At 46.7% G+C, this 22,977-nt stretch overlaps 3 protein-coding genes across 3 annotated transcripts in view; 1 reads left to right on the top strand and 2 right to left on the bottom strand.

Annotated features, from left to right (window-relative positions):
* Window positions 1-451, top strand: part of tmem145 (transmembrane protein 145) — a 61,033-nt gene extending 60,582 nt beyond the window's left edge. Inside the window, exon 15 of the mRNA XM_056286889.1 lies at window positions 209-451. Coding sequence (XP_056142864.1) covers window positions 209-451 — 243 coding nt within the window. The remainder of the gene's footprint in view (window positions 1-208) is intronic.
* Window positions 452-4,590: 4,139 nt separating this feature from the next.
* On the bottom strand, window positions 4,591-8,946 carry mrpl17 (mitochondrial ribosomal protein L17). Its single transcript, XM_056286653.1, has 3 exons — window positions 8,608-8,946; window positions 5,251-5,319; window positions 4,591-5,098 (listed from the first exon to the last, which is right to left on the bottom strand). Exons 1-3 carry the CDS (start codon window positions 8,779-8,781, stop codon window positions 4,841-4,843), a joined length of 501 nt encoding a protein of 166 aa, XP_056142628.1. The 5' UTR covers window positions 8,782-8,946; the 3' UTR covers window positions 4,591-4,840.
* Window positions 8,947-12,444: 3,498 nt separating this feature from the next.
* On the bottom strand, window positions 12,445-17,297 carry LOC130118446 (trypsin-1-like). The gene is made up of 6 exons (XM_056286894.1): window positions 17,217-17,297; window positions 15,553-15,703; window positions 15,185-15,435; window positions 12,958-13,094; window positions 12,724-12,825; window positions 12,445-12,598 (listed from the first exon to the last, which is right to left on the bottom strand). Exons 1-6 carry the CDS (start codon window positions 17,254-17,256, stop codon window positions 12,551-12,553), a joined length of 729 nt encoding a protein of 242 aa, XP_056142869.1. The 5' UTR covers window positions 17,257-17,297; the 3' UTR covers window positions 12,445-12,550.
* Between the last annotated feature and the right edge of the window lie 5,680 nt (window positions 17,298-22,977).

Genomic DNA, 22,977 nt, shown 5'->3' with positions numbered 1-22,977 from the left:
ATCGGAGGAGACATGTGGTAGTCTGCAGCCCTCTCCGGATTGGCAGAGGGGGTGGAGTAGCGACCGGGACAGCTCGGAAGAGTGGGGTAATTGGCCAAATACAATTGGGGCGAAAAAGGGAGAACCCCCCCCCCCCCCAAAAAAAAAGAGAGAAAGAAACCAGACCACACTAAATGGCATATAATCACTGGTCTCTGAACTTTCTTAGGACCCGGTGAAGACGGTGGAGGAAACAGTGGCCCGGAAGGGACAAGAGGTGCCAAGAAATAGCGAGCAAAAGATCATCACCACCACTGCCGACTTGACGTCAACGTTCCCGCCGCCGCCACCACCCGCTATACCCCCCCGCCTGGCCACACAATCCCCCCCGGTACCTCCCCGGCTCCCATCCTTCACAGAGTATTTCAGCATGCAGAGCGGAGGAGGAGCAGGGTTGGGAACAAAGGCGTGAGACGGGGCAGAAGAATAGATGGACAGAAAGATATGGGGGAGGGAATGAAGGCAATGGAACATCAGTATGCATAGAGGAACGAAAGAGTAAGTGGGAAGTGGAAAAAAAGCTTTGACCGTGGAAAGATATGAGCCACAGAAAAAAGGACGGATGAAGGAGAAGTCATCGGGAGCATGCATGTGAAATGGAATCCCCGAGCATCACTTTTCTCTCTTTTCTTTACTTCACCTGTCAATGGGGAGCGTTGAAAAATGACTGGGATGGAGGAGAAATGGGGAAATGGCTGTGAAAAAGGAGTGCTGAGCTTGTAAAAGAATAAAGAAGCAATAAATATTTGATGTTGAGCAGTAAGGGGCACACAGGGAGAAAGATGACAAAGTGGATGTAGCCCGAGCAATAGGATGATAGCTGTGCACGATGCAGAAATGAACAAAACTCTAAAACGCTCCGATTCAAAAATTCATAAGGCATCAAAAGGTGGGGCGGGAGGAGTTTGTAAATAGCTAAAATAGGGAGAGCACGACCACTCTAAATAATTTGAACTTTTATTGCAAAAAAAAAAAAAACCCATTTTGTTCCTTTCTTCATCATTGAATTTGAATCGGTGCTGTGACCATCGAAATTCTCCCGCCATTAAATTTGACCACTTAAGTATTTATCCCCTGTAGGAAAAAAAAAAAGGGGGGACGTAATTTTTCTTTATCCGTCCATCCCATCCATTATCCAAACTGCTTATCCTGCTGTCTGGGTTGCAGGGATGCTGGAGCCTATCCCAGCAGTCATCGAGAGACACCCTGCACAGGCCGTCACAGGTCCAACACTTACGTTTGACAAATTTTGATAAAGCGTATCCACTCTCTCTGTAGATCGGTTTTGGGTTCCTTTATATTCTTCTATACCTTAGTCGCTCCAGGTTACTCTGGCTTGGTATGCTGATGTGTAAAATGTACAATGTCACCTTTACCGTGGGCACTTCTAGGTACTCGTAAGAAAACATGCATGTTTGTATTGTACTCCCTGTCTGAAAGTGGACCTATTTACTCCATCTGACCATACGACCCGTGCTTGTTGTGTGTATTCGAACATCGTACTTTTGTAAATACATACAATAAGCTATATATTTTTTTTTGAATTGGCAGCGATGAGATCTCACAGGAGAGCCGTCGACGCCTCTCAGTCGTTATTGCGATCAGACCCCCCTCTCACACCGTCCACGCCGCAGTATAAAACAATGTAGTACCTCACTTCGCTTTTCACTGGAGCGCAAAATAGGCTTGATCTATGTAGACCTTGGTGAATGTACTGACGCAATAGAGCACAAGGATGGGGTGATGTTCAAGTTACTGGGAATTCTGTACTTTCTTCTTCTTCTTCTTTTTCCTTACCTTGACAGCTTCCTTCCCGACGCATCCGTGATCGAGCGGCAGGAGGCCGGTGTTTGGCTACAGGAGACGTCCTCATTTACCCCTGGCCAGTACCCCGAACGTGTGTATTTGTGGGCTTTTCACACCGGTAAATCACGTTTGTTTCACACTGGACTGTGGGAAAAGTTTGCAAATACCCTGCTGGTAGTTTTGTATCCCCCGATGGTGAGCAGTGGCAAAGGGGGGGGAAAAAAAGAGGAGGGAATCTCATAAACTGTGAAGCTATCTGTACATTTTGGTTTTGTCCTGCATGGAGCACCTTAATGTTCCTGGTCTTAACTCCTGTTTTATTTGCGGCACTGTCGCCCCGTAGTCCCGCTTTGGAGCCACGTTCGCGTCACGCCCGGCGGTGTCCCAGCTGCGTAGAACTAGCCAACATCCGCGACCACGTTGTGAAAATGTCCCCGGACGTCGGGACACTTGAGCGAAGGGGACACGTTCAACACCGCTAAACACTCCGCAGCACATTTATCCTGACTAGCAAGGCAGGGTTCGTTCCTTGCTGCTTTTGTTTGTTTTTTTTGTGGTCTCCATAGAAACGGTGGTGAATCGACTAAGTCCAGTTTTATCGTTGGCCATGTTGCTATGATGTCTGGAGTACACTAGGATGTTAGGACCGTCGCGTGTCGTCTGTAAGAATATAGTGAGAGGTATAACTTAGTCTGTGAAACAGAATACTTGAATTAAGACCATTAGTTGTTGTTTCTGGTCGTTTCGTGTCCGAATCATATTTGGCATGCCATTTGTTTACTGTTGCCTATGGTTATGGTTGCCATGACTTGACTTTAACAGACACACTGGAATGACTGGACTAACGGAGCCGCTAACTCGCATCACTGCTTCAGATTGTGTACGCCGACTGGGAAGTACTGGACTGAGACGTGCACCAGCACGCGGGGGGCGGGGGGTGGGGGGGGGAGCGGTCGGAGGGGGGGACCGTGCATGCAGGACAGAAAACAGCACAGCTTTTAGGCTACTACTCAGAGCGATCTGGTTACGAGCACATCACTGAAGCACTGTTCAAATGCATTTTAATGGTGTCAAATGAGAATTCTATATACGCTGTACATACACACTTTTTGCCAAACTAATTAAAAAAGAAAACATGTTGGTTTTGTTACAGGACTTGTCTGTGTCTCATTCTGTGAGCGTGCGAACGAGCGGGAGTGTTTGTGTGGCGGTCGGGCCAAGGGCATTTGTCCAAAGCAGTAAATCTAATAAGGTTAATCATATTTTGAACCCACTCTCGTTATATAAGAGTACACTAAAGTAAAATGCCATCAGGACAGACTTTAGGCCGGTGGTATTCTGATGTCCATCCATCCATCCATTGTCCAAACCGTTTATCCTGCTCGCAGGGTCGCGGGGATACTGGAGCCTATCCCAGCAGTCATTGGGCAGCAGGCGGGGGGCCACACTGGACAGGCCGCCACAGAGCCCCCCTCCCCCCACACACACACGGACAATTTAGCACGGCCATTCTGATGTCAATTAGCCTAATTATTTCACATTCAATCAATCAATCAGGTTTTATTTGTATAGCACTATTCATACATTCACTACCAGAATCCCATTTCAGTCTAGTTTCTGAATATAGGAGAAAATCATCTCAGTCTGCTGCAGTATGGGGCCACCTTTGCAGGTGCCTTTTAGTCATACCGCTGCCCCATGTTTTCTTTTTCCCACATGAAGAAAAGTTTTGTGTTGTTGTCCTCTCTGCCTTAATGCGCTACTTTCATCTCATCCTGTCTCAACTAGGAAGGGATTTCAGAAATTCAACAGGCCTAACTGGGATTCATTAAGGTTATTTGCAAAACTACTACTACCACTACTACTACTACTACTTTCGGGCTGTTCCCCTTTGAGGTCGCCACAGTGGATCATCCGTTTCCATCTCTTCCTGTCCTCTGCATCTTCCTGTGTCACACCAGCCACCTGCATGTCCTCTCTCTTCATAAACCTCCTCTTTGGCCTTCCTCTTCCCTGGCAGCTCCATATTCAGCATCCTTCTCTCAATATACCCAGCATTTCTCCTCCACACGTCCAAGCCATCTCAATCTGGCCTCTCGTGCTTTGTCTCCAAACCGTCCAACCTGAGCTGTCCCTCTAATATACTCCTTCCTAATCCTGTCCTTCTTCATCACTCCCAATTAAAATCTTAGCATCTTCAACTCTGCCACCTCCAGCTCCACCTGCTGTCTTTTCATCAGTGCCACTGTCTCCAGACCAGTGTTTCCCAACCCAGTCCTCAAGGAACTTCTATCCTGCAGATTTTCTTTGCAACCCTGAATAGGTACCTGTTTGTAGTTATTCAACCAATCAGCAATGAATTATGTCAGCTGTTGCACACCTTGCATAATTAAGTGCTGTGAGATGATTGGTTGAGTAAGTACAAGCAGGGCTACCTATGCAGGGTTACAATGAAAAGCTGCAGGATAGGGGGTCCTTGAGGACTGGGTTGGGAAACGCTGCTCCAGACCATATAACATAGCTGGTGTCAGTACCATCTTGTAAACCTTCCCTTTAACTCTTGCTGGTACCCTTCTGTCACAAATCACTCCTGACACTCCTCCACCCACTCCACCCTGCCTGCACTCTCTTCTTCACCTCTCTCCTACACTCCCCGTTACTTTGGACAGTTGACCCAAGTATTTTAAGGCTATCTGCAAAACAGTTAGTTAAAAAATGATAACACAATGATAACGAATGTCCTGGTGTCAAACAATTATTTATTGAGACGGGACCCTCGCATTGTTTCTAAACCCGTCGGAAATGTTACCAGTGTCGTAGCTTCAGTCCACTCAAAACTTCTGAGATGTAAAGATGGGAGGAATGAGTCAATGCCAAAATCTGCACCATCTGCAAATGACACCTTGGAAGCGCCTGCATCGACCAACCAACCGGAAGGTTCAAACACCATACCGTCGCCGCCCCCTTCATCATTCATCCGGCAGGGAGAAGGAAGCTAATCAAGCTTGGCTTCCAGCTGCCGCGCCTTGTCTTCCTTGTAGCCCTTGAGCAGCTGGTTGATGAGGGTCAGTTCGTTCTGTTTTTTGACAGGGTACAGATTTGGGAAAGGGTTTCCTTTATACTCCAGGACAGCCATCTTAGCCCTGTCCAAGTTTTCCCTGTTAGGAAGGCGCGCCATCCGAGTATAGCCCTTCGTCTCGGTTTCGAACCGGGGGGCAAGGACCTTGAAGAGCTTCGGCACCAGATCCTTTTCCTTGAAAAATGGAAAGGAAATTCACATCAAATACACAAATAAACTTTGCAACTGATGAACTTAATCTGTGGAAAACTTTTAACCACATGCAGTTGACGTTTGACTTGGGGAAAGTTGGAAAGAGTGGCAGGCCAGTCACGTTCTTCACTTACCGTGAGCCAGAAGTCCGCCATTTTCATTGCCTTCGGATCAGTATCTCCTTTTTTTCCATAGTCGATTAACTAAGCAAAAGACACAATTTCAAAACACTACACAATGGAGAGGCAATTCAAATGATAACGAATAAAGATTACATTACAAGGTAACGCTATAGCCAATTTTGTTCGAACCTGTACACAACATTTGGACTCACAAGGTTGGCGAGACATAACAACAGCAGCAGCAAAAGGGACACATAATACTTTGAAAGAGGACAAATTGTTGGGAGCACAAGGTGGCTGTTGATACGTCAGTGTAGCAATACATGTATTCTGCACCAGCACGGTACTGCTTATTCTCTGCTGATCAGGTCCAGATCCATAGCTTCTCTAACCGGCCTGCTAATCCATGCCCGGAGTTCTAAAATTCCATCCATCCGTTATCCGAACCGCTTATCCTGCTCTCAGGGTCACGGGGATGCTGGAGCCTATCCCAGCAGTCATTGGGCGGCAGGTGGGGAGACACCCTGGACAGGCTGCCAGGCCATCACACAGGGCCCACACACACACACACACACACACACACACACACACACAGGGGAAATTTAGTATGGCCGATTCACCTGACCTACATGTCTTTGGACTGTGGGAGGAAACCGGACCACCCGAAGGACACAGGCAGAACATGCAAACTCCACACAGAGGACGACCCGGGACGAACCCCAAGGTTGGACTACCCCGGGGCTCGAACCCAGGACCTTCTTGCTGTGAGGCGACCGTGCCGCCCAGAAAAACAGTCTGAATTCTAAAATTTTCCAAAGAAAAGCTTTCTAAATTCCAATGGGTCCCTGTCAACAAACCCCATCCCACTGAAGTCCATGAAAGAATTAGAAGAAAAAAAAAATCCCTCCAGGCAAAAGAAATTGTAGGCCCGTCTATCTCCTAGGTAAACAAGTTGGTTTTAAGTGCAACTGACATTTCTGGAGAGAAAATCTGATCAGAAATGAGCTCTCATTTTAATATTACCTGTACACAACTTTCACATGGAAATGACTATACAAATCCAGAAGCACTCCTGGTTAGCAACTGAAGATAGTCCACCCGTCCATCCATTATCTGAACCGCTTATCCTGCTCTCAGGGATGCTAGAGCCTATCCCAGCCGTCACTGGGCGGCAGGCGGGGAGACACCCTGGACAGGCCATCACTGGGCCCCGCCCCACACACACACACACACACACACACCCATTCAGTCCTAGGGACATTTTAGTACAGCTGATTTACCTGACCTGCATGTCTTTGGACTGTGGGAGGAACCCGGAGCCCCCGGAGGAAACATGCAAACTCCACACAGAGGACGACCCACCAAGGATGGACTACCACCCCCGGGCTTGAACCCAGGACCTTCTGGCTGTGAGGGGGCTGCGCTGACCACTGCACCACCGAAAAGTTTCCTCCATTAAAACTGTACTTTTTAGCTGACGGCCTATCAGTAATAATAAGTGAACTCTATAGAAACAAATGAAGGTCAGTGGGAAGACAAAATGCTGAATGTAACAAGCTATTTCCACACAGCACTGACCTCCACCCACACCATGGATATAACATTGTAGCGAATTCGGGGGGCAACGCAACCACAGGATCTGCCGCGGCCGGGACGCGAACCCGTATCGCCCGCACCGCAGGAGGCACCGCTAACCGCTAGACTAAAGCAAGTGTTTCTCAACCGGGGGTCCGCGGACCCCTAGTGGTCCGTGGTGTAATTGCAAGGGGTCCGTGAAAATAAAATATCTTTAAAAAAAAAGATCCTATGACATTTATAGAAATAGGATCATTTTACTCAAATGTGACTGAGACCTTTATCTACCTAAACTATAAAGGGTAACAGGACTTTTTTCCTCTAATTACATCTGTTTCACAAGTGTAATTTGTTGTATTTTAATAAGAGATCTCGCTCCCGTTTGCATTGTTAAAAGTTACTGCATCAAAATTCTGTTGTTACATATACCTGAAAGTTACTGAATACATATTCTGTTTTGTTACATATATCTGAAAGTTACTGAATACATATTCTGTTTTGTTACACATATCTGAAAGTTACTGAATACATATTCTGTTTTGTTACACATATCTGAAAGTTACTGAATACATATTCTGTTTTGTTACACATATCTGAAAGTTACTGAATACATATTCTGTTTTGTTACACATATCTGAAAGTTACTGAATACATATTCTGTTTAGTTACATATATCTGAAAGTTACTGAATACATATTCTGTTTAGTTACATATATCTAAAAGTTACTGAATACATATTCTGTTTTGTTACACATATCTGAAAGTTACTGAATACATATTCTGTTGTTACATATATCTGAAAGTTACTGAATACATATTCTGTTTTGTTACATATATCTGAAAGTTACTGAATACATATTCTGTTTTGTTACACATATCTGAAAGTTACTGAATACATATTCTGTTTAGTTACATATCTGAAAGTTACTGAATACATATTCTGTTTTGTTACATATATCTGAAAGTTACTAAATACATATTCTGTTTTGTTACATATATCTGAAAGTTACTGAATACATATTCTGTTTTGTTACATATATCTGAAAGTTACTGCATAAGAATTCTGTTTTGTTAACTATATCTAAGTTACAACTGAAAGCTCTTGTTTTTGCCCCAGAGAGTGAATAAATGCTATAATGCAATTTAAAATGCAGTTTCTACTGTTTCTATCAAATTGCAACCCCCCCCTCCCCCAAGATCAGGTGGAGGGGTCCTCAGGGTAGATCAAAAATACGCAGGGGGTCCAGGACCCCAAAAAGGTTGAGAACCACTGGACTAAAGGGTCAGACCCGCCAGCCAGCGACCAGCGTGTCTTCTTATCCATGCACGCTACAGTATATTTAAGCAGAAACTGTACAGTAGCTCTGCAAATATAATAACTTGTTCTACTTCTTTTTTGGACCAACTCGACGCTAAGTGGGGGAGAGGAAACCCCAGTAGCAGTGTTAATCAACTAGACACAACTACTTCCTGGATGGGCAACAAAGTAGAAACTGCCTGGCAACAGCGGAATTAAATCAGTCCAGAACGGCAGCATGTGTTTACATCGGCCCTGTGTGACGGCCCGGCGGCCCGTCCAGGGTGTCTCCCCGTCCAGGGTGTCTCCCCGCCTGATAGGCTCCAGCACCCCCCGCCACCCCGACAGCAGGAGAAGCGGTTCGGATGACGGACCGAAGAAACAGCTAGATTTTGAGCGGTCTAACCGCAAACTTGACAGACCCAACGGAACCCAGAATGCCGCCCCCCCTCCCTCCCCGCAACCCTCCCGATGACGTCAGGACAACACGCGTTCACCTTTTCTGCGTAGAACCGAACCTCGTCCGCTCGGGCCTGAGTGGTCACGATCCTTTCGTGGCGCACGAGTCCGGTCAGGATGTTCCGCAGCATGTTGATTCTGGACTCGGGGCCCAGACCGATCCTGCGAGCCACCCTCCCGTGGGATATCAGCGCCCGCGGCGTCAGGCGCATGTCGCCCTGCGGATTCCCCGACACGTGCCGACGACCGAATTCAACGCGTTCCGCGAGGCTGTTCCGTACGCGGACGCCGCGACCGGTGATCTGTGTTCGGGATTTCTCAGGGGGGGTCGGTCGCGTCCGTGTGCGTTCTGGTTTGACATTGGCGGTACGTCGTCATCTTCGTCCGACGTGTTTTTGTAGCCGTGAACAAACGTTCCGCTCACGCCGGGGTTCGTGAAATAGAACTGCGCACCGTGCGCGCGCGCATGCGTGTGTGTGCGTGAGTATATTCTATCTAACTTTCTTCGTTCTTCTTCTTCGTTGTTGCTTTTTTCCCCCCTTTCTCTGCTTCTTTAGGGGGTCCATGCGTGTACTGCAGGGACCCTGCCGTAACTGGAATGGCACGGCTGAATGAAACGCCGTCTTTGATGGGATTGCCACCAGTACGACAAGCAAATAAATAAATAAATTCCTGTTTGGCTCTGCTCTGGGGGAGGAAGGGAAGGGGGATGCATATGGTTGTTTGTTTGTGTTGTTTGCAAACATTGCAAAACCCAATAAACAGATTTTTCAACAAAAAAAAAAAGAACTGAACGGTGGCCACAAACGACTCGTTTTTTTATCTTTTGGGTCTCATCAGTAACGACAGAACGTATATGTTGCTCTTTCTTTCCCTTCGTTCTTTTTTATTTGATTGACCCCACAGCGTTGGACTATACTATGTAATGAACAACATAAAGTTATTTATTATTCGTGTAACCGGTTATTTTCTTGCCCGGTGCGGGATTCGATACGAGGTGTACTGCACCACAAGGGGACATCGCTAACCGCTCGGCTAAAGGGTCAGATCCGTTAGCTAGGGACTAACGTGTCTTATTAGTAGTTTACATTAGGCATAAAATTATTAAACATATAAAATACTGTAGCGAATTCGGGGGGGGGGGGGCAGCCCGGCTGGGCCGTCACAGCCGGGACGCGGACTCGGATTTCCCGCACCGCGGGCGACAACGTTAACCAGTCGACTAAAAATTCGGCCGACGATCCGCCACCGGTATTCGATAAACTACTGTCAGAAGTGGGGTCCCCGCCTGTGACGGTCCGGCCGGGGACGCCCTATCCCGAAGAAGCGACGTAGTGTAACGCACAAGAATACACGTTAGTCGACTGGTTAACGTTGTCACCCGCGGTGCGGGAGATACGGGTTCGCGTCCCAGCTGTGGCGACGGTTCCCAGACTGCCCCCCCCGAATTCACCACAATACGAAACTGCAACATAACTCCTGTTGAATCTGAGCCATGTCTATGAACCAGTCAGTAGCGGACCGTGCATTTCAGACCTAGGCCTTCGGTGACACGTCACCTCCTCATAATTACCCGAAGACAGCCGTCATATCGCCATGCTACATTGTTTCAATCGCAAAAAGTGTTTATCATCACCATCATCGTTATTTGACACTTTTCACTTTCACAACAGCGACATCGTGTGGCGACATGGTGTAACGTACAGCCTTACCGGAAGTAATCCCGCTGGGCAAATAAATATGCTACTGTAAACTACTAATAAGACACGTTAGCCCCTAGCTAACGGGTCTGACCCTTTAGCCGAGCGGTTAGTGACGTCGCCTTGTGGCGAAGTACACCCCGTGTCGAATCCCGCACCGGGCAAGAAAGTAACCGGTTACACTACCAATAAACTTAACAAACACCTCCCCGCCGGGCATAACAACAATCAAACATTAAGCAAATCAAATCGCTGTACAAAATAATACATTTGACTCACCAGTGTTGTCTATTCGAAGACAAAATCCATTCTCCTTTCTTTCTGGATGAAACGGTCGATCAGACGGTCATAGAGCACCCCTTTGGCTTTTAAACAAGACAAGCCAGGGTTTGGAAGCCTGTGTGGCTCCATGACCCCTTCTCTGAGACAAGCAAGCCCGCCCAGCAGTCAAGTTCTCCGCTTTGCTGGGATCCACTGAGCCACGGGTACCTTCCGTAGGGGCTTGCCTGGAAATGCCGCACATACGTCTTCCCCGGTTGGGTCAGAGCCGCTAACTGTGGGGTCGGTCTGCCCATCTCCTCAATCCTTTGCTTTCCCCCAAACGATCGTCTTGAAAATGGTGTGACTAATGTAAACTACTAATAGGACACGTTAGCCCCTAGCTAACGGGTCGGACCCCTTAGCCGAGCGGTTAGTGATGCCGCCGTGTGGCGCAGTACACCCCGTATCGAATCCCGCACCGGGCAAGAAAATAACCGGTTACACTAACATTAGCCACCAACTACCGCGACCCAGGCGCTGCTGCTGATCGGTCTCTTTAGGCGAGCGGTTAGCGGGAGACGCAGGTTCGCGTCCCGGCTGCGGTAGTTCCTGTGGTAACCCCCCCCCCCGAATTAGCTATAATATTTATGAAAGTGTTTTCCTTTTTCTGTGGAGTCTTGGGCCTTCGCCGAAGGCCCTGATGGTTCACCACACGAACCAGTAAACTAGTAAAAACACTGCTTGTGAAATTTTATAATTTCATGATTAAAGAATAATAAATCATGATGGAAAACAGATCAAGGAGACTGAGGAGCGCCCGTCTACCCCCCAAAATTCCCACCAACTTCTACCACTGCACCATAGAGAGCATCCTGACCAGCTGCATCTCAGTGTGCTACGGCAGCTGCACCTCAGCAGACCAGAAAGCTCTGCAGCGGGTGGTCAAGGCAGCCCAGCATATCACCGGTACCCAGCTCCCAGCCATAAAAGACATTTATCACAAACGCTGCCTTTGAAGGGGTCTGAGCATCCGCAGAGATCCCACCCACCCCAACCATGGACTGTTCTTCCCCCCTGCGCTCTGGGAGGTGCTACAGGAGCCTCAGAGCCCGCACTACCAGGCTCAAAAACAGCTTCTTTCCACAAGCTGTTGCCCACCTGAACCTGGCTACCCACTGAATGTCTGTGGATATTTTTAAATATTTTGTACTCCAGCTCTCTTTTAACTTATTTTTAGCTTTTGGTCTTCATGTGTGTATATCTTATACTGTGTTTGCTGTGTTTATCTGTGTCTGTCTTGCACTGTTTGGTGAAGCTGCAGCCCTTATTTCATTTTTAACATGTGCCTGCACATTGTTTTTAATGACAATACATTGAGTTGAAGTTCCCTCTCAAATCCTGACTCAAAGCAGTGATGGACTGGGACTAATGCTTTTTTATTCAAATATAACTCTAAATGAAAAATGTAAATGGTGAATAGCAAACACTAAACACGAACTCTTAAAAGAAAGAAAATACTCACCAATCACCAATTTATGATTTGACTTTCCCATTTTCAATTTACCGCGGCACGATTACTGCAAGGGCTGCAATTAGTAATAGAGCACCTACCATTCAGTGATTGCTGCTGAGCTTTTTTAGACGATAATCAAAGATGAAATACAAGCCAACATTTATGTTGCTGATAGATCACTTCAAGGAAATGTTCATCTTAAAATACATTTCCCAGGCCGCCATTTATCTTTGCAATTTAATATCACAGACTCTGGGTGAAGGATTTCTTAAGGGGAAATAACGTAAAATGTTTTATAGGAGGTTTTGAATAAGATTGAATATATTTTAACCCTCAGAGATCAGATATGGCTAAAAGTGAAAGAGAAATTGAGAGGACTCAAACCTGGTCATCAGGCTTTTATTTCTTTTTAATTTCTATTACATTACAACAGGTAGAACTTCATTTGCTGTGGTAAGGCTTTATATTCGCTGTATTGATGAAGACGTATTGGAGGTAGGAGTGGATTCAGTAAGTGGCCATCGTGCTCTGCAGCCAGTCAAGGAAAACACAGGTCTGAAGCAAGAGAAAGGGGTAAAAATGGAAAGACCCATGGTCAAGCGCATGGACATCACATCATGGAAATATCTCTGTGTCTTAAACCGCAAATAAATGAACGTTCTAGTGACGGTCCTTCTTACCTTAGCATAGACGCCGGGGTGGTTCTTCTCAGCACATCCGAAGCCCCAAGACACAACACCCTGCAGCTCACCATTGCACACAACTGGGCCACCAGAGTCACCCTGAGAGTGAGAGAGAAACAGACAGACAGAGAGAAACAGACAGAGACAGATTAAGAAAACCAAACTCGACCTATGCTGCAACCTTGAAAGAAGTCATAGATGTGCCTGTTCAAAAAGCAAAGAAGTAGACACCTGGCAGGAGTCCTTGCCTCCCTCCATATATCCGGCACAGAACATAGCATCAGTGAGCATGCCGGGATAAGCTCTGTCACAGTCCTCCTCGGACAGGATGGGGATGTCCAGACACTGTAGTCTGTTGCTGTCAGCGGCTATGAAAGGAAGAGTTCAGAAATGTTAAAGTCTAGCCCTATCTCAGGCTCACCACTAGTGCACTAGCACATTGGTAGGTTTCATTTTCGCCGTCATTCATCGCTTTTCCCGCAAGCTGGACACTCTGGCTTGCCGTCTCATGGGGGATAAATCCACAATCCCTAGTCAATGCAAAACAAAAACGCACTTGGTTCAGCCAACGCTAGCATGCTACAGCAGTCTTTCACAATGAACTCCAGCAGTTAGTTAGTTAAAAAAAATTACATTAATTTGTATTGCTAAATGCGCTCTTAGCGTTTGCTTTGCTGCGGCACAGCGCCACATCTTCTTCGCCGCGTCACCTGACGTAACACGAAACGAGGCGAATTAGCTTAGCCGCCCACAGCACAATCACTACCGTCTCGTCTGTCGTACATCCTTTGTTTTGTGATCCGAACCTGCCAGACCCAGTTCAGAGCCGTTCTGCAATCCCCCGTCTTTCGGTTCCGCATCTCTAAAGTCTTTGCTTTCTTTGGCACAAAGCGCTTTGCGCCGGGAGACAAAGCGAACAAGTTTCTCAGGCGCCATTTTGGACGACGACGTTGGCGAGTACGGTGGCTCTGAGCGGCCAAACAGCTCGCGGAAGGCTTTTGGCGGATGCGAACAGACGCAGAACGTCGAGCCTGTTCCGAAACCTTTTAGGGACGCACGAAACTGTCGGAGTCGGTGTGTCGACGTGATTGACACAACGTTACGGCGTATTTAATTTCGGACAAAAACACGGATTTGGTGCGCAAAAGCCCTTTATAAGCTGGCTCTGCGAGGCTGTGGAGCGACTCCTGCTGGTTATTGCTTGTAGGCTGGGTTGCAGGAAATAGCGTAGCAAGAAACAATCCTAGCTGACGGTAAAAAAAATCTGTAACTTTTTAAATTGCCCACTATGCTATGTAGATAGCTATAGCATCATGTTGGCTTTGGCTGAGCCATGTAGTGATTTTTTTGTTGCACTAATAAGGATTGCGGATTGTCCCCCTATTAATAGCCTGGGTGCATAAAATGGCGTCGTTCGACTTCCGATGAAGGAGTACTTGCACAAGAACTTCCGGTCTGGTTTGTCGAGAGAAGAGACGGCTTTGTTTTCGCTGGTTGCAGGACCTCCTTAAAATCACAGTCAACGATGTACATCGCATCATACGTTCTTCCTCGGTAGCTCAGACGAGCAAAAAAGAAAGGGTTTAACATGTATATTTCGAGCTACATTGACAACTACGAGGATGAGTAACGCTATCATTAGAATGCTAGCGCTATCTATCTAGCTAACTAATGTTAGCTGGCTGCCTTGCAACTAACGTTGCTTCGCTACTTTGTTTTTATTAGTCAGCTAATGTTGCTAACTTACAGCTACATTCAAAATCACAAAATCAGTAATGTTAAATTCTTGGCTAACGTAAACCTGTCTCTTTTTCAGTATCAAACAAAGATAAAAGTGCAGGAGAGGTCAGCGTCAGGGCGACCTGCTGTAGGCCCATTGCATTGAACTGTAGATTGCTAGCTGGAGCTGTGTGCCCAGCATGAAGAAAAAGGGTGGATGGCTGTGAGAATGAATCCTACCAATGTGCTACATGAGCAGCGGGTATTACATAAAGACAGGAAGATTCCCAACTACCCCTTTAAGATATAAGTGTAACCGGTTATTTTCTTGCCCGGTGCGGGATTCGATACGGGGTGTACTGCACCACAAGGCGACATCACTAACCGCTCGGCTAAAGGGTCAGACCCGTTAGCTATTAGTAGTTTACATAAGCAAGGCTCAGCGTTTTCGGTTTTTACCGGTTTTCACCGAAAAGTACCCAGATTTTTAAACTCATTTTCACCCGGATTTTATGTTTCCACGGATCCAAAAGGCGTTCCTTTTCGTGCGAAGTTATGCGCAACAGTGTCCTCTAGTGGCGAAAGTCGGCACGCCGGATGGCTTCGAAAAAAAAACAAAACCGAAAACGCCGAGCCTTGGATATTAAGCGAGAGATGTAAGGAGGGGAAAAAAAGTTTCTTTTATCAGTGAAAGGAATCCCTGAATTGGGACAGTGTCTAATGACGTCATGCCACTCACAAGAGCTCATCGTGACACCCCAGCCGGAGACTTTGCACATGGTGCCAGCGGCGGCACAGCTGGTTGGCAGAGCCACAGGCTGCACGTAGTCGTTGAGGGCGGCCGGCTCGCTGAGCTTGATCAGCATGATGTCGTTGTTAACGATCCAGGACTCGTAGTTGGGGTGACGGATCACACGGGCTGCAGAAATGATTTGCTCATTGCCATCCATGAACCAACGGTTGTGGTCACCGAGAACGATGTCCATTTGGCTAAAGGAACAGAGAGAGAGAGAGAGAGAGAGAGAGAGAATAAAATGAAAGGGAACAGATGGAAGAATGGCTTGCAAAGGTGCCGAGCTTTGCTATGTGGCGTTGCAGAACGCTTACGGCTTGTAGCAGTGAGCGGCAGACACCACCCAGAGCTCGTTGACCAGGGAGCCGCCGCAGAAGTGGTAGCCGGAGTTCAGAGACACCTGGTGGGGCTGGGAATGAGGCTCGCATTCATAACCTCCCACAATTTTGTCATCCTCGGTGGCGACTGAAACACATGGAGGCATGCATTTAATATAGTACATGTATTTTAATATAGGTATTCAGATTATTTTTATATTCATACCACAGACATAAAGAACAATCGAGTTCTTTTTTTTTGGATTCCCCCCCTCCCCCCTTTTCCTTCCCAGTTTCACCCGGCCAATTACCCCCACTCTTCCGAGCCGTCCCGGGCGCTGCTCCGCCCCCTCTGCCGTTCCGGGGAGGGCTGCAGACTACCACACGCCTCCTCCCGTACATGTGGAGTCGCCAGCCGCTTCTTTTCACCTGACAGTGAGGAGTTTCGCCAGGGGGGGACGTAGCGCGTGGGAGGATCACGCTATTCCCCCCAGCCCCGAACAGGCACCCCGACCTACCAGAGGAGGCGCTACTGCAGCGACCAAGACACATACCCACATCCGGCTTCCCATCCGCAGCCATGGCCAGTTGTGTCTGTAGGGACACAGACACACTTGGCCATGGCTGCGGGCTATTCCCCCGTTTCACCACCCCGCCCGACCAGAGGAGGCGCTAGTGCAGCGACCAAGACACATACCCACATCCGGCTTCCCACCTGCAGCCATGGCCAAGTGTGTCTGTAGGGACACAGACACACTTGGCCATGGCTGCGGGCTATTCCCCCGTTTCACCACCCCACCCACCCCCCCGCACAGGCGCCCTGACCGACCGACCAGAGGAGGCGCTAGTGCAGCGACCAAGACACATACCCACATCCGGCTTCCCACCTGCAGCCATGGCCAAGTGTGTCTGTAGGGACACAGACACACTTGGCCATGGCTGCGGGCTATTCCCCCGTTTCACCACCCCCCGCACAGGCGCCCCGACCGACCAGAGGAGGCGCTAGTGCAGCGACCAAGACACATACCCACATCCGGCTTCCCATCCGCAGACACGGCCAATTGTGCCTGTAGGGACGCCCGACCACGCCGGAGGTAACACGGGGATTCGAACCGGCGATCCCCGTGTTGGTAGGCAATAGAATAGACCACTACGCTACCCGGAAGCCCCTAGAACAATCGACTTCACGAACGTGGTTTTCATCTTATGTGGTTCTTTCTGGACATCAAATTTCAGAGAAATACAAGGTTGCTTTTTTCTTTGCCCTCTAGTAAACTGGTACCACTCAGTGGCGGCGGATGCTCACCATTTTTTTTGGGGGGGGGGGGCGGAATTTACCTGGGCGCAGCACACCTGACAGCTGCTTTAACGTCCACACAGTCACGGAGTTATTAGGAAGGACGATGTGGCCTACCCTGATCAAATCTATAGGTTACAGCCTATAGACGTAGCGGTCAAATTGTGCTAGGGCCAAGGTAAATTCCGACCCCCCCCCCCCCCAAAAAAATGGTTAGCACCAGCCGCCACTGGTGCAACTCTACACGTATCTGCAGAAATACTGATCCGGGTGCATGAGGTCTGAACCGGTGGGAGGTGAGCGTCGGGCGGAAGTGCTTGGAGAGGAAGGCCAGGAGAGCCGTGCGGATGTGGTCCATACTCACAGGCGGCTCCGAGGAGCAGAACAAAGACCAGCGACCTCATGATTGGCGGACGGGTGGATTTCCCCCTGGACCTTGGCCCGGTTTTTATGCAACGTTTCAGCTCCTGCCAACTGTCGAGGACACGCCCCCTGATTTCTAACGACCAATCGAGAGCCCGGAAGGGTTCGGAGGGGGGGACACCTTGAGAAAACGTATCGCTCTTAAACCAACTGCGGGGAGGTTGGAGGTTCTCATTGGCACTTTTGTTCTAAACATTGTGATGAAGCGCGTGCACAAATATGACCCGTCTCCCCGCGCCCTCTGCACGCGCTGACGTGTCTCACCCCATAAGCCACGCTGCGGCTCGTCTCACGCGCCCAGATAATCTTATTTTTCTTTTTTGATAAAAAGTTTTTATTGGGTTTTCAAAGAGATATAAACAGAGTAGTACAACAACATCAACACAAACAGAAGATACACAAACAGCTGGAAGTAATAACAATAAATAATAACCATAAAGAGTTGTCTGGAAATATTTCAATATTCACACCAATATGTTAATGAGGCATTCATTGAGGCGGTGTCATTTCCCATATAAAGGTTTTTAAATATGTTCTCTTGGACTCGCATAACGCATGTCCACTTTCCCACAGCAAACACGTCTTGGACGGTTTCCGTCCAGCGTCCCTGTGCGCACGTGTTGTCAGTGACAGTGTTGAGCTTCCTGCACTATTTTCTATATTTCTCTACTTCCGCCTGTTTTACATTGCTGGATTCTATTGAGCTTCCCACAAGAGCAGATCGTGTAAGCTGTCAACACACACACACACACACACACACATATACATGTATGTATGTATGTATGTATGTGTATATGTGTATATATATATATATATATATATATATATACACACACACACATACATACATATATATATATATATGTGTGTGTTATATACATACACACATATACACGTATGTATATATTTGTGTATGTATATATACATAAATACATGTGTGTATTATATATATACATACACACATGTATGTATGTATATTATATATACATGCATATATATGTATATGTGTGTATATATACACACATATACATGTATATATGTATGTGTGTATATTATACATACATACATACACATCTATATGTATATATTATATATACATGTATATATACGTATGTGTATATACACATACATACATGTATATATGTATGTTTGTGTATACATACATACACACATATATATGTATATATGTATGTATATATATATGTGTGTGTATATATATATATATATATGATTCTCAACTTCAGGTTTTTCTCTTGTCATTTTAATATTGACATGGTCTCAGCGTGTTCTGTCATTATGTTGGTACAGAACAATATGTACAGTACAGTCCAGTCCAGTCCAGTACAGTCTGTACTGTACGATCTGACCTTGACATGGTCGCCAGCAGGCAGGCGGGCAGGTGGAGGCGCTCTCACAGTCTCAGTGTGTGGATCTGGCGGCTCCGGTACTGGAAACTAGGACACGTGGTTTTAGACAGAATAAGAGTCTCAACAAAATTAATGACACTTAAATACATAAATAATAAAAAAAATAAATACATAACATAAATACACAGATAATAAATAAATAACGTAACAATATTAATCATTCTATTTATATAGCGCTTTTCTAGACACCCAAAGCACTTAACATGAACGACATAAATAAATAATGACGTAAATAATAAATAATATAATATATAATATAATTACATAATATATTTAATTATATATAATATGTCATGAAATGTCTATTATATATAACTATATATAATATATAACAAAATTATATGTTATATATAAAATGTATAATATAATACAATATATAATATAATATTACAAATGATGTAAAAATAGAATCAAAAATCAAAATAAAATCAATGACACACGTTTACTTACCGAGTTTGCCCTGGGGGAGAATAGAATAATAAAGTGCTGTGGTTTGGATGGAGGGGCTCTCCTGGCAGTGGGTTTTCTTTACCCCTCGTCTTGTCGTTTGTGCGCTGGGCACATTTCTGAAGTGACGCCGAGTGCTTTGTGTTGTTCTGTTGGTTGTTGTACATTATATATGAAGTACACTGTGCACATTAATCAGGGCTATTTGTGTAGCCCATCATCACAAATGACAAGTTTGCATCAGGGGGCTTTACAGCAACACAACACCCTGTCCTTAGACCCTCCCATCGGGTAAGGGACAACTCCCCAAAACAGGGGTGTCCAACTCCAGGCCTCGAGGGCCACGGTGTCTGCAGGTATTCATTGCAACCGTGCACTACACCACCTGATTTCACTAATTAGCTCACCTCCTGGATCGAGGAGGGACAGGAACTCGTTTAATCAGGCGGTGTAGTGCACAGTTGCAACGAATACCTGCAGACACCGCGGCCCTCGAGGCCCGGGAGTTTGACACCCCTGGTCTAGAACAAACCTTTAACGGGGAGAAACAACAGGAGTCGACCTCAGGGGGAGCAGCAGAGGAGGGGAGGGGTCTCTCTCTCCCAAGACGCACAACGTGCAGTGCGCTGAAAGAGGATAACACAATTATAATGGACTTATAAAATGTATGAAGAATATGACGAGGAGGACGCCAGGCAGTGTCCAGACGCCACCGGGACAGCCCAGGACCCGAGCCACGTGACCACCACCCACCCACCACCACCGCCATGTTAAAAACCATTCACACATCTTAGTGAGAGAGGAAGTAACATTAAAACAGGAGAACAAAAATCACATGGGTTTATAAGATAGATAAATAGAACATGTGAGGAGGGGGATGCCAAGCAGTGTCCAGGCGGCGACCACCGTCACCATGGAGACCTGGGAGGAGGACAGACCGCAATTGTATCCGGCCAACTGCCCCACTCTTCCGAGCCGTCCCGGTCGCTGCCCCATCCCCTCTGCCGATCCGGGGAGGGCTGCAGACTACCACACGCCTGCCTCCTCCTCCGATACATGGGGAGTCACCAGCCACCTCTTTTCACCTGACAGTGAGGAGTTTCACCAGGGGGACGTAGCGCGTGGCAGGATCACGACCCACTTTTCCCTCCCCCACGACCGGACGAGCCACCAGGATACACACACCCACAGCCGGCTTCCCACCCGCACACACGGCAGATCGTGTCTATGTGGACGCCCGACCAGGCCGGAGGTAACACGGGGACTCGAACTGGTGATCCCCATGTTGGTAGGCGATGGAATAGACCGCGACGCTACCCGGACACCCGAAGTAGCAGGTTTTTGAGCACCCGCCCAGAAAGCAAAGAGTCTGTGGCCCAAATATGGCCCACGTCTGCAGTTATCTTAGGGCCCACATTTGGCCTTGAATGGCGGCGTTGACTCAGGGTGAGTGTGGCTGCCTCAACTCAGCCACACTTGGGCCACATCTGGCCCACACAACACTTGCCATAAGCCAAGTCAGGCCCGGCTTATGAGATTTGGGCCACATCTGGCCCACATAACACTTGCCATAAGCCAAGTCAGGCCCGGCTTATGACATTTGGGCCACATCTGGCCCACATAACACTTGCCGTAAGCCAAGTCAGGCCCGGCTCTGACATTTGGGCCACATCTGGCCCACATAACACTTGCCAGTGCTGTAACTGAGCCATAAGTACCAAAAGTGCCCCAGATTAGGCCCAAATGTGTCTGCTATCTAGGTATGGACTACCCAATCCTTTTAAAACAAACGCCTAGGACAAAAAACAAAAACGAGGAGACACAAACGTGAGAATATATCGAAGTATGATATCAAAGTTGAGTATCTTATTTAGTGAGGTACTGCACAGAGTTTTCAAAGATGCACGGCCATACTGGAGGGGGTGACAGGGAAGGTAAATTGTCAAGTACCGCCGGACGGTTTAGGTAGGACCAGATGTAGTAGGTGGTCGTGGAGTGTTCCAGCCAGTCGCTGAACAGGCAGAACTAAAGACGGAGGAAAAACAAGATTCCACTCAGGTCAATTTGAACTGGAAAACTGCTGTGGCCCGGACCCGTCCCACACCCCATACTTCATCCGGCCCACATGCCGCGTGGAACGATGGCACTTGGGCGGTCCGCTCCTGTTCGCCAGATCTGGGCCAGAACCAAGCCATAGATAGCAATGCCGCATGTCATGTGCCACATATTCGCCAAAGGTGGCCCATATTTGTTCTGTGATATTTGGGCCATATTCACCATTTACCACACGGGGCCACTTCAGGGTCACATCCAGATTACATGTTGCCCAGAGCACCGCATCTTCGCCAAAAAAGGCCCACATTTGATTTGGCATATTTGGGCCATATTTGCTATTATACGTGTGGGCCACTTCAGGCTCACATCCATTTTGTCAGGGCCAGAAGAAGACCACCAGTGCCGCATCACTGCCTGAAGTGGCCCACATCCGGATGCTATCTGGGATTATTTGAAATGACTTGTTTCTGGGCTGTGATTACAGTGATTTGGGTTAGGACTGAGGAGACATTTGAGTCCCGCCTTGGTGTAGACCAGTGTTTCTCAACCGGGGGTCCGCGGACCCCTAGTGGTCAGTGGTGTAATTGCAAGGGGTCCGTGAAAATAAAATATCTTTAAAAAAAAGATCCTATGACATTTATAGAAATAGGATTATTTTACTCAGATGTGACTGAGACCTTTATCTACCTAAACTATGAAGGGTAACAGGACTTCTCTAATTACATCTGTTTCACAAGTGTAATTTGTTGTATTTTAATAAGAGATCTTGCTCCCGTTTGCATTGTTAAAAGTTACTGCATAAAAATTCTGTTGTTACATATATCTGAAAGTTGCTGCATAAAAATGCTGTTGTTACATATATCTGAAAGTTGCTGAATACATATTCTGTTTTGTTACATATATCTGAAAGTTGCTGAATACATATTCTGTTTTGTTACATATATCTGAAAGTTACTGAATACATATTCTGTTTTGTTACATATATCTGAAAGTTACTGAATACATATTCTGTTTTGTTACATATATCTGAAAGTTACTGAATACATATTCTGTGTTGTTACATATATCTGAAAGTTACTGAATACATATTCTGTGTTGTTACATATATCTGAAAGTTACTGAATACATATTCTGTGTTGTTACATATATCTGAAAGTTACTGAATACATATTCTGTTTTGTTACATATATCTGAAAGTTACTGAATACATATTCTGTTTTGTTACATATATCTGAAAGTTACTGAATACATATTCTGTTTTGTTACATATATCTGAAAGTTACTGAATACATATTCTGTTTTGTTAACTATATCTAAGTTACAACTGAAAGCTCTTATTTTTGCCCCAGAGAGTGAATAAATGCTATAATGCAATTTAAAATGCAGTTTCTACTGTTTCTATCAAATTGCAACCCCCTCCCCCAAGATCAGGTGGAGGGGTCCTCAGGGTAGATCAAAAATACGCAGGGGGGGTCCAGGACCCCAAAAAGGTTGAGAACCACTGGTGTAGACGACGGGGTGGTTATTCTCGCCACACCCGGGGCCACGGGACACAACATCCTGCAGCTCCCCGTCACACACAACTGCACCAGAGTCATCCTGAGAGAGAAACACGAGAGTGAGACAAGCATTCAGATGATCCAAAAATCGAAATTCTTGACATCAGATGTAGATATTACACCACACATTTCCCCAGAATATTATGCTGGAAAAATCTGCACTGAAATAAATGACTCACAGAGCCAGGGTTGTAGTAGCTGAAGATGGACTGGG

Source organism: Lampris incognitus, chromosome 9, assembly GCF_029633865.1.
Source record: "Lampris incognitus isolate fLamInc1 chromosome 9, fLamInc1.hap2, whole genome shotgun sequence".
Lineage (NCBI taxonomy): Eukaryota > Metazoa > Chordata > Actinopteri > Lampriformes > Lampridae > Lampris > Lampris incognitus.
This window is presented reverse-complemented; position numbering and strand designations above follow the sequence as displayed.